The following is a 13,029-nucleotide window of genomic DNA, read 5'->3' on the forward strand; positions in this document are numbered from 1 at the left end:
TTTTCTAATTCCCCCATGAAAGGAGCCATATTAATACCCATTATCTGTATGTAATTCTTATTATTAAATTGAAAATAATTATTTTCCAAGATAAGTTTTTATTATTTTACAAATATCTTCACTAGATAATGTGCTATTATTAGGATTGTAATCAAGAAAATATTTGCACGCTTCAATACCATCTGCATGCGGAATGTTGGTATATAGTGATGTTACATCTAATGATATCAGAATTGAAATTATCAGATAGATGTGGAATAGACTTCGACTTTTTAATAAAAGTAGTTGTATCTTTAATGTATGAAGGAAGTGATTTTGTTAAAGGTTGTAAAACACTATCAATAAGTTTGGATAGGTTTTCAGTATATGAATTACAACCTGATATAATAGGTTGTCCTGGAAAATTTAAAGGTAAATTATGGTCAGGATTTTTATGAGTTTTGGGTAATATGTAGAACTGATTTTACGTATGTTAAGAGGGATAGTATCAAATTCCTCATATATTGAATTATTATTTTTGAGGTGTACGTATGTTAAGAGGGAAATTATCAAATTCCTCACATTCAGAATTATCATTTTTAGCGATCTCATTAATACATGTTGAATTTTTTAATTTAATTTCTAATTGACATTCAACTTCTTTAACATAATCATCTTGATTCACAATAATAATAGTGTTTGACTTATCCTTTTTAATCACTATATTGTCATCACTCATTAGATTATATACCGACTTAATTTCGTACTTATAAATATTACTATGATATTGTTTTAATTTAGTTAAAATTTCTATTGTGATCGCGTATATAATATATATATATATATATATATATATATATATATATATATATATATATATATATATATATATATATATATATATATATATATATATATATATATATGAATCATGTAAAAGATGACTTAATTCTGTTATAAAAAAGTTATTTGGGTGACAAGTTTTGGGATGACTTCTCCAACCACTCTGGGACGACTTCTCCAGATACGTGGGGGCGAGATCTCTGCATACTGATGTAACTTTGAGAAGTGCAAGCGATGGATGAATACTCTCTCTTTCTGTTTCTGTCTCAGTGTTGTTTCATATGGCAAATATTTCTCACCAATATTGTCTGGTATATCTTTTAATGTTGTCATGCCCGCCATTTTCGTAGAATGTTTGTCAGAGGTTAAGAGGTTGTCAGGTCACGTGTTCGGTAGGCGGAGCGATCTACCTTCTGGCGTACGGTCAAATGTTGTTGCAGCTGAAACATAAATTGTTATAATTAATGGTGATGTTATTGTTGATCGCAATACACCGGTTTCAGTGACAACAGCAGATGCCGAATACACAATTATGTCAACGACAACTGCATGTCTGAGATATTTATTTACTTTTACTGTATACTTGTCAACAACATTTTTCAGCTTGGTTTGACAATCAAATGCTTACCATATATACTCTTGTAAAAGACAAATAATTTAGGAAATATTAAAGGCCTGGAAGGAGGACATCAGCTTATCCGAGGGTCAGTGTCTAATGTGTAAACTTGACAGTTTTTAGATCCTTTTATTGACTACTGTAACAGCTGTAAATCTTGGGACAAGAAACAGTAATTTTTTCCGTGTCCTAAGACATAGGCATGTAAAAAAATAACTTTCGGTAACCCGACATTTATTAAACTTTTATAAAGTACTATGATTGGTTTTGTTATCATGTTGCCAGTGCATATTTTCTTATTTCTCCAAGACGAAATTAAAAGGTATATACAGACTTCATAATTCGCGGACCGGTTGGGTTTACATTAGAGACCAGGCTGAACTCTAATGTACAGTACTTACACTGTGCAAAGTGTGCATAGCATCACTTAAATCCTTATTTATTCCCAAACATATTAGATGCAGATTTTGCTTTATTCATTGTTTCGACCGAACTGCATTCTTCCAGATAACATTTCAGCTAGTCTTTAATAGCTGTTTCATTTACGAGTTACTCATTTTCAATGACATTAGCGATCCTACAAATTGAGGTAATATTTTTAAAAAGAGTTTGCATGTTTAATTGTACAAGGCACATAATCAGCAGAGATTATGTGAGGAAGCACATCATTTGAAAAAAACATGTAGAGGTTGAGAAAATTAAGAATTCACAGATTTCAGCTCTGGAATATTTTAAGCCATTGGTGGAAGACCTGCAAGCTACCAATGCTGAAGCATTATTTGTGAGTTTTCTTGTTGAACACAATTTACCTTTATCAGCTGGAGACCATGCTAAACATTTGTTCCAACAAATATTCCTGGACTCAAAGATCACTTCCAAATTTTCCTGTGGAAGAACGAAAAGTGCTGCAACTCCTGTGCATTCCTCACAGCAAAGTGACAGTGAAAAGTATATTTTCTCTAGTGAGGAAAAATAAGACATACTTTAGGGCCTCCTCAGGTGCAGAAAATTTGTCAGCAATTTTAGTCACCAAGATCGACCAGCAGGCAAGAAGCCTGAACGATCAAGGAATTGAGGAAGTTCAAGTCTGCTACAGGATCATGTCTAGATAAATAACCACAAGAACAAGTGAATTTTATGGATACCATAATAAATAGAAATGCAGATATATTTCTGCATATATATAATGTTTTTGTTTGACATTGCGATCTTGATATAGTGTAGTATTGACGATCAGAGTGGATGGAGTTATATTGTCATTGTATTTTTCACTAATGTCCAATTCACTAATTTGTATCCCTATTTTCACTAATTGCGAGCCTGGACAGTTGGATGCTATATAAAATTACTGGCATCCACAATGAAATTTTTGTCATTTCCATGAAGTGCCATTGTTGCAGGATCATCAACTACTTCAGCATGCCAGATAGCATCATCATCCGTGGATTTTCTTAAGAGAACAACTGCATGTTTTGCCCCCAAGATAACCTTTCTAACATTTCTGCAGGAACCAAAGATGTGACAGTGAATACACCTAAATCTTCCCTGAGCATCAATTTTGATTTTAACATGTTGCGAATCCCATAATAAAATTTGCATTTACCAAGAATAAACTTTCAACATTAGCATTGTCGGCCATAGCAGTAACCTTTTTGAGGTGCTGAAAAGTAAAGCTGTACCGATGTCACTTTTTGCAGATTATGCCAATACCTCATATAGCCGATTATTAAAATTGCCGATACCTCATATAGCCGATTATTAAAATTGCCAATACTGATTATGAGACCGATTATTTCAAGAAGCCGCCTGTTCTGCAGTTAGTGAAAGCACTAGCATTTGATTGACAAGTAAACCATGCCCTATTTTTGTTATAACTAACAATGTCTAAAATGGGTGCAGATTTATGTTAATAGTTAAAATGTGGTCTCAAGCTACCATACATGTGATAACTATTTCCCACATTTTATATCCCACCTTATTTCTTATTGTTAACTCATATATGCAAATAAAACTCTTTACTAAATAACATATTTTTTCCTTTCCGAATTAGTTTTTTTGGGGGGGCACATATGCTCTGTGATATGTTTCTTCATTCCTTCTCTTAATTTAATGATGGTAATCAATGCTTATATATGCGGTACAGTAATGCCAGGTCAAGTTTACTCATGTAAGTTTCATTGGTGGGAATGGAGATCATAATTTGCTTGTCAAGAAAAAAATTACAGCATTCAGTGATCATTCCTGGGATTTAGGAAGTAGTTTTCATTGCCTATTACATTAATAGTCTTGGAAAAATATTCACTACTTATTCTGGCGATATTTTTTGAAAATTGGCAACAAAATATTGAGATTGGCAAATTTTTTGGCGACTACTTTTTAAAAGCCAGTACCATCCCTGTAATATGTATGCTGGAACTTCAATGGCCACACAAGACCTCAGTGGCTGGTTTGCTGCTGTGATTGTAATGAGTGCATGCATGGTATTGATAATTTGTTGTGAGCAGACAATCAGCGGTAGTTTACAGCAAGCGTGTTAAAAAGTAATTACTTTTAGGAATATACTGTCTTTCAATTAAACCCAAAATCAGATGTTTATTCCTTAATTTCCACTATTTAATTCTGATTTAAAATTCAAGCCATGTCAAGATCAATGTTATGATTAAATATATATTTTGGAAATTTGTTTACATCGGCACCGATACCGATTATACTGATTGTTCCAATAATTGGTCCGATTAGGAGTATGGCTGATTAATTCGGTTGTTGTTGTGGGGTTTAACGCCATTTTTCAGCACACGGTAGGCCATATATGGCGGCCAGTATTAATGGTGGAGGAAGAAACCGGGAAAACCCCGGAAAGAACCACCGACCCACGAGAAGCTACTGGCATGCTTTCTCACATATCTACATTGGCTGAATCTGAGACTCGAACCGGCGCAGACAGAGGTGAGATGGCAGTGATCCGTAACGGCGAACGCTTTAGACCACTCGGTAATTTGGTACAGCTTTACTGAAAAGTTTACGGTCTGCCATCAGCGTGATCAACAGTATCTTTTGCAAACATCATTGACAGACCAGTAGACCATAAATAATCATCACTGTATTGGAATAACCCCAATATCATTGCAACATCAACATCATAATGACAATCCTCAATTTCCTGACCATCAATAATATATCATGCACTGTTAAATAATGCCATAATTCTGTTATCAACAAACCCACCCTGCACATCACCATATGAATGACCATCTGTTTTTACAAGTCTACCCTGAACTTTCCTCAGCGGGTAAGAAATATCTGCTTGTATCCTGAACTTCAAGTTCGATTCTTCCACGCTGATTTGGCTCTCATGCATCTTAAGAATAATATTGATAATCGTGCATAAACTCATCTTTGAGAACTGGCGCATCTGTCAAATGCTGGATCAGATATAGGTTTGAACATTCTATTATAATTGATATAGTCTAACACGAAGATCACATCCTGCTATTAAACTTGCAGTTATATATTTTTCTTTTTCTGATAGTGGGACACCAACCAACTCTGCTAGTTTTTTATTTGCAGCTTGATTTATTATTTTACTAACATTTGCAGGCATCACTTCAGTGCTGGGTAATTTTACTGGCTGCGGTTTTTATCGTATTAATCATGCTAGTCTATCCTTGATTGCTGAGAATGCTTTACCTGCAACATCACCAACAGCACCAATACATTTATCATGAACAACGTCAATAGCTTTCATTCCCAGTTGCTTTGCAATTGGTATTGCTTTTGGGGCTATCCTTCTGAATAGACCCTGAACAACATCACCAAGTCCATCTCCATAGATTGCTTCATATGTTGGTAATCGTGAATTTATCACCCTGACCATGATCGGTCCATGTTGAGTATTATGTATGGTCATCTTATTTTCTTGTCATTGTACTTAATTGCATACCCTCAATTACTGTGATTATCATCAACGATTTCATCAATGAGGGACCGATAAACATTAATGTCCATTGTACCACCTGTAAATAATCATTGACAAGTATCAGCTGCTTCATTATTGATTTCTGGGGAATTATTACTGGCTTGTTTTCCGGCAATCAGAATTTCTAGTCTTTCAACATCTGCAAGGATGTTATTTAGACATGGAGTAAAAGACCACTTCCTCCAGTAACAAGACCACTCCCAGTGGCACTGGGGCCAGGCAGTATTTCTCTTCTTTCTCCCATAACCCTCATCGCATCTTCCATTACTTCTAATTCTTCTTCTTCCTCACTTGTTATTTTGACTGCTTTTTTCTTACCTGTTTTTGAAGCTTTTTGCTCTTGCTTTTTCAAATTGCTGCTTCATTTCTTCTTCTCTTTGTCTCCTTTCTTGTTTTGTTTGTTCAGTATTTTCATTTACTGCCTGGCTAAAAATGTTAAACCATCTAAAATCTTCATCAGATTTGATTTGTCGAATATCAGTAGCAATACGATATATATCCCTAACCCAGTCGCCATATTTCAGAGTATCAGCATAGTCAGATTTTACATACTTATCTCTGGTAAGATATCCAAATGTGGCAATATTAATTAATTGGGTTTGGTCCTTGATAGCAGCAGTACTTTTAGGCGTAACTTTATTATATTGGTTCTGGTTTTTGGCGGTTTGGGTTGTGGTTGAACTTCAGGTTTTGGTTGAGGAGGTTGTTGGGGTGGTGGTTGAGCTGCTTGAAGATGGCCAACAATATCAACAGGTAATGTCTCCAGAGCTTTTTGAGCCACCTCAGTAGCTGTAACAATTTTCGTTGTTGGTTCAACAATTAGTTTAAATACCTGTTCTGTACCTTCTGCAAATTCCACCTCAGACTACTGACACACTTGTAATTTTTGTCTGACAGAATCACGGACTGGAATATATTTTTTTATTGTCTCTAATTGCTCTTGAGCTAGTCTGTGCAAGATTGTCACGGAATTGTGTACGAGTTTTATCAATATGTATATGTGATCAAAAATGTACTCGTGTTTCGTTGCCGCATACAGTGTCACCCGAGGGTGGTATATTTTTTTGGCTCTAGTTATTTTGAAATACTGAGTGAAACTCAACCCATGCTGCATGTGCAAATTGCCTGCAGCGAAAACCTAAGTACCTAGCTGCGCATATCTGTCACAGCTAGTATACATATAGAGCAAATTCTCTATAAACGAATTACATTACGACGAGTCTTGTCAGGAAGCTTACCTCTTTACAGGAGCAAATCTCCAGCTGTAGAGGTAATGAAATTTAAGTATTCTTTATTACTATTTGTTTTATATGACAGAATTGTTTCATACTTTAGATGTTTTAGAATTTATTCTAAATTCTACAGAGAATCAATACCTAGGTTATACAACGCCATATTAGAAATACTATAGTCTGGTTCGAGTTAGCTATTTGTTGTAACTGAACAGACAAATTGAATTTAATTATATGCTGCATGCATTGAACGATTAATGTAATGGATAACGAATTCATGTGCGTGCATGGGCAACATATATCAATGCAGAAGTACTTAACCGTGTCATATGAACTACACGGTTTAGTTGTTATAATTTTAGCTGACTTATATATGGTTTGGTGATGTGGAGTCACAAAACTCTGTGTGGTTTCTTGTGACGTGTACGCTGTGTCTAGTGACATTGGTTCGGAAGAGTGTACTGATGTTCTCGATGCGAGGGACCAAGGCTTCGTGACCATTGGGTCTGTGTTAAATGTGAGGGCTGTCAAGGGATCCTTCAACAGACTGAGAGGGGCGGACCATGCGTGGGCACTTCTCTGACCACTGACTAGAGCGAGTGGAACCGGAAATACATCTTGGACATCAAGTGGACGCCACAATAGTTATATTTATTGTATTCCATGTTGTTATTTTCACTATTGCTGTCTGAGCAAATTTACATGCATTCCCATTTCAATATCGTTATATGAAAGATAAATTCATAATTATATGCATTCCCATTTCAATATCGTTATATGAGCGATAGATTCATAAATTTATACATATCCCTATATCCCTTGGTGTTTAATAAGACCTTGTTTATATTGGGGTGTAGATCATATACCTTTATTTTGTTGATTGGTGATAGGACTTAATTCACGTTTGTAAGAAATTCCATTCGTTAAATTCATGTTTGAGTTTTCTAGTTGAGTTACTTGTTGTTGATAGTTCTGTTAGGAACTTTATAATTTTCCTTATCTTTTTTGTTATAATGGTGTCAGATTTGTTAATATTTAATTTGCATTTATAAATAAACATCTTATTAACGCAGTTGCTTTGGGTGTATTCACTAATCCAGTCCCAACCCGGCTTCATCTTGTGACATAGATTCCATTATTGATATAATAAGGATTTAATTACACACATACTACAGCGGCAGAGAGGGTGCGACCAAACATGAGCGTCCAAAAGGTAAACAAAACACACATACAAATTTGAAAACACAAGCGACAAAGATAAAGTAACAAAATGAGCTAACCCAATTGGAGAAAATCTCAGTTGGTTAGAGGCTTTGGTTTGATGCTATTGACCTTGTATTTTCTTTTTTTTGTGTGAAGTTTTATTTTCAAAGAAGACTTGCTCCAAAATTGGTCTGTTCACCCTCTGTGCTGCTACATCACAGTGACAGTTTTATGACAAGTACAGATTGTGTTTTCTGTCTAAAACTCTTGGCATATGGAATTTAATTCACAGTGTAAACTCTTAGACCAAACAAAATGTGTGTGTTTCCTATTACACTGGTTTTAAAATTAGGGTAGGTAGGTAGGTTTTTTAACTTTTCGTAACATTGATTATATTCTAATGATTAGAATATATATTGTGCTAAGCACTTCAAGTACTGGACAAAACCGGCTCAATTAGATGCTCAAATCAGTTATGGGAATTTGTTTGAAAACAAATTTTAAAAATTTTACTTTAGGGAAAAAAGTTCTTGTGTTGGCTTTAAAAAAAACAGGGATGATTGGCTGACCAGAAAGACACATTCCATTTGCCTTATCAGTTGTGAGACAGCTGGTTCATTACATTAAGTGGCCAACTTTACACATCTGGATCACAGCCTATTAGAATACTCTTAGTGATTGGTTAGCTGGTCTTATCTGCACTTTTAACACAGTACTGTTTATATCATGTAGAGGAAAGATGAGCTGGTGCCTTTCTCAAGGATATACTTAGCTGACAAGGGTTGACTGTAACCTGTGAATTATGAGTCAGACCTTGGCTAGCCTTTTAATTACTGACTTGCATAAGATCAGTGACCAGTCTAATAATGACATGGGCAGTTAACCTCTGATGTTACAGATCTGGAAACAATATGGAAAAATTGCCATTGGCATTAGTATTACCGTATGTATTCACTTATATGTCGAGTCAAACTACAGACAACAAAGATTCTAATCTGCCATTATTATGTTGTTTGTTCTACTGATTACTCTTAACAAGCTGCATAGAATCAGATATGCCAACACATTATGCGACAGCAGATCTGGGTCTGTACATTTTGCAGTTGGACTTGACTTAAAAGTGAGTATATAAGGTCCTTGTCAGTCAAAATACCTTAAACACCTATGTGGTTATGGTTTTATTAATATTGCTATCATGAGAGAAAAATGAAGGAAATACCCTATATCAGTGATATTGCGGCCAGGCATTATGTGAAATTGAGATCAGGCAGTAGAAGACAGATGGTTTAGAAACTTAGCCTAACTTTGGAACAGATGATAACTGTTGACAGTTTTATCAGATTTTTTCTTTTTCTTTTTGATAACTATGCTTTAATTTGCCTATACTAAAATTTTTTACTATTTATCGTCTTCCACCATTTTCCCTCCATGCAGTTGATTTCTGATGTAAGTACCTATGGCAACCAAAATAATAGGGCTCTGCAGCCTATAATTCAAGTAGGTTGCCTTTTGGCTACTAAAGTTTGAAAGATACTTGTATTGTTGTTCTGAACTTGAGTCTTTTTTCAGCCAATTTTTGATGACAGAGTTTATTTAACCCTACATGATTGGACTTTAAACTGATATCTGGCACTCAAATGCTATCCCTCATTTCATGAAAAAAAGACAAAAGAAACCCCTTCATTGAACAAATTTTTTGTTGTTTTGGGTTTTAAGGCCATTTCTCAGCACAAGATAGGCTACACATAACAACCAGTATAACTAGTGGTGGTAGAACCCAGGTAAAACCCATTGACCTCCAGGAAGCTACTGGCAAGCTTTCTCACCTATCCTATTGGTCGAGCCAGAGGCTTAACCCAGGTGGACAGGCGATAGTGATTGGTAAAGGTGAGCCGTGCAGCTACCCTGGGCCCCAAATACCAATGGTGTCACATTCACTGAGCATTTGCATTAGTCCTTTGTATTTATGTGCTTTGTTTGGTCCCAGCTCTTAGATCTTGTTTCAGTCTGAGTGCATTAAAGAGTCTTAATGGATCTTTAGTATGCACTAAAATTGTTTGGCAAGGGGAATAATAATAATAATAATAATGAGGACTTTGTATAGTGCCTAATTGTTAGAAGCTCTAAGCGCTTTACAACATTAGACAACACCTATAAGATAAAAAACATAATGATATGATTACAAAAACAAACACCATGAAATTAGAAAACATTAAAAAACATGCTGAGAATATTTAAGGTAGGAAACATTATTCAGTCTTTAAGTTTGTTCTTGCAGTCAAAATAAGTGAGTTTTGAGAGCCCTCTTGAATGTGATCACTGTGTCTTTGTGTCTAAGTTCAGTGGGCAATTCATTCCACGTTGTTGGGACCTGTTATGCAAAAAGAACGCTGTCCATATGACTTTGTTTTCATAGTGGGAATAATGAGTATACGATTGTCAGAAGTGGAGCGTAAGTATCTGGTTGGTGTGTACACATGGGGGAGGTCGAATAGGTATGTTGGACTAGAGTCCGACAGTGAAACGTAGCACATAGGACAAATTTTGTGTTTGATTCTGGATCGAATGGATAGCCAGTGTAGGTTACAGAGCAGCGGGAGGTGTGCTCTGATCGTGGTACTCTAAGTATAATCCAAGCAGCTGTGTTTTGAACTTTTTGAAGTTTCTTGAGTTGATATTGAGATGAACCAGACATATATACCATATATACTCACTTATACACTAACTACAGGCAGATATAGATTCAGCTCTGCTATAACATAATGCACTGGCAGATCTTGGTCAGTGCAGTTTTTTAGGTGGAATCAATAAAACAAATGACATAGACCCTTATCTGCTATTACATTTTGCAGTGTATATTGTTTACTGTTGGATTCAACTTATTGTTGTTGTTATGGTGTTTAACACCATTTTTCAGCACAAGATAGGCTATGCATAGCGGCCAGTATAAATGGTGGAGGAAGAACCTGGGAAAACCCCGGAAAGAACCACCTACCAACAAGAAGCTACTGGCAAGCTTTCTCACATACCCACATTGGCTTAGCCTTAGACTCAAACCCATGAAGGGGTGAGATGGCAGCGATCTGTAACAGTGAGTGCTTTAGACCACTTGGCCACTTGGGGCTTCCTATCCGACTTGTAGGTGAGTACATACAGTATCTGTCATATGGAATCAAATGGATGCACTCCGTGCAAATATCTTGGACCTCAGGTTAGAAATAGAATAATCAACACGCTAATCACTGAAAGCAGAGTTTTGTTTTTTTTTAATCTTCCTCTAATTTATTTGTAGTTGTACTCAAATGTCTTCATTTCTTTGTTTCAAAATTGCAGCCATTCTCCAGATTTTGATAGTAGCACAACTAATAAAAAATGTCCTTCACATTGATTGTTGTGGTTGTTCATTTTGTTGCAACATATCCTGTGGAAAAATATTTAGAATGTTTTTTTAAAGACGTTATCAAAGCTAAAATTTCAGATGTTAACCATTGACAGCTTGATAATTTCACTTGTTTCCTGTTTTCAGATGAAGAGGGTGAGGGTTCAGCTCACAGTAGATCTGGAAGCCCTGTGGGCAGAAGTGGCTCTGGCAGTCCACAAAGTGGCTCCCCTGGCTCTGCCCATAGTGGTAGTGGGTCTCGGAGTCGATCAGGTAGTCCAGCTGGGAGTGCTGGCAGTAGGTCTCATTCAGAAAGTCCAGTTAGTAGAAGAAGCAGGTAAACATATTAAAGTGTGTTTGAATGGTCAGAATATGATGTAAATATTTGAGACTAACGCAGCCTAAGGCTGGCATATTGGTGCAGAAATTGTCAGATTTACCTCTTATGAGTAGCCACATAATGGTTTCATTTCTGGCAATTATTGCCATCAGTTTTTATCATAATAACACAAACGGTCTGCTCAAAAGCACAGTATTGTTCAGCTCAAGTTGTTGTGACATACAGATGCCAGATTGTAAAATGGTATGTTAGCCACTGTGGTTTCTGTCTCTCAGATTAAAAACGTAGATAGGCTACCAGACTAATTAAATAAAAAGGTTGATCATGTGGCGTATTTACTTCCTTTGTAAACAGTGAGAATCTTGTGTAGTAACTTGACAAATTACCAGTAAAGAAATAAGTTGTTGCAGAAGTACAAAATGTTCTCAGATAATTTCAGTTTCGATCAAAATGTGAAACAGTTGAACTAAATGAAAGAAGGAGAGTCTCTTGGTGCCTACTGAGAAATTTATTGTCAGAAAGATTCAAATAAACATTATGCATTCAACTGCAGTCTGGGAAAACAAAATCAGCAAAGAATCTGATTTTACTGACAAGGTAGTTTTGCACCATGATTGATTATTATTAATAGTTAATTGAATAACATTGATATTTTTTATCTCATTAAGTTCATGAACTTATAATATTCGATTTGATTTTTAAATGAAAATATTAAATATTTTAAAAATTGGTTACATCTTTCATACTTTAAAATTAATGTAGTTATTATTCACAATTGTGTGAACCTGCTCTAGAAAGGCCACCCTTCTGATAAGGCCACTTTCCTACTTCAGAAGGGGTGAACCACTGTATCAAGATTCAGTGTTTCTAGTCCAGTTAGTGGGAGAAGCAGTCAAATAGTCAAAGTTTAATATAACATAGAGTCCATTACAAAACATTTTTGAGAGACTATTTTGACCACCAAACAATACCATGGTTTAAGGTCTTAAGAATTAGTCTGTTTTATTAGACTTGTGTGTGTGTATGCATATGTGTGTCTGCATTTCATGTCAGCTGAGAAAAATGTCTAATGTGTCTTCACATCAATAACACAAATTTTGTATGTCCATTTTGTAGCCATAAACCTGCTCTTGTTTTGACCACCTAATCAGTGCAATCCAGTGTCAGGTGCATAGTCTTCACTGATTTAGGATTCAGAGTGAATTAACAGAGCAAGAAATTGACTTTACTTGCAGTAGTTTGAATGTTTTCATATGGAAATTAAAAACCTTAAAATGTGTATGAAATTATTATTAAGGTTACATTGTTTAATTCTCGGAAGGTGTTTTTTTTGTTCATGTCCCATAATGAGTCTTATTGTTTTTGTTTTACATTTTATAGAATGCTGTGTCTCAAATAAATTTTTATTTCATATGTGAGGTGACAGAGAAACCCTGTTGGTAGCATTGCTTCTTTTTCAAC

At 35.5% G+C, this 13,029-nt stretch overlaps 1 protein-coding gene across 2 annotated transcripts in view; it reads left to right on the forward strand.

The window, feature by feature from the left end:
* Nucleotides 1-13,029, forward strand: part of LOC149793928 (uncharacterized) — an 88,129-nt gene that overhangs the window by 9,786 nt on the left and 65,314 nt on the right. For both annotated transcript variants that reach the window (XM_089967863.1, XM_089967864.1), the window contains exon 3: nt 11,376-11,565. In XM_089967863.1, coding sequence (XP_089823989.1) covers nt 11,376-11,565 — 190 coding nt within the window. The remainder of the gene's footprint in view (nt 1-11,375; nt 11,566-13,029) is intronic.

Source organism: Sinohyriopsis cumingii, chromosome 8 (genome assembly GCF_028554795.1).
Source record: "Sinohyriopsis cumingii isolate HCF-2022 chromosome 8, ASM2855479v2, whole genome shotgun sequence".
NCBI lineage: Eukaryota > Metazoa > Mollusca > Bivalvia > Unionida > Unionidae > Sinohyriopsis > Sinohyriopsis cumingii.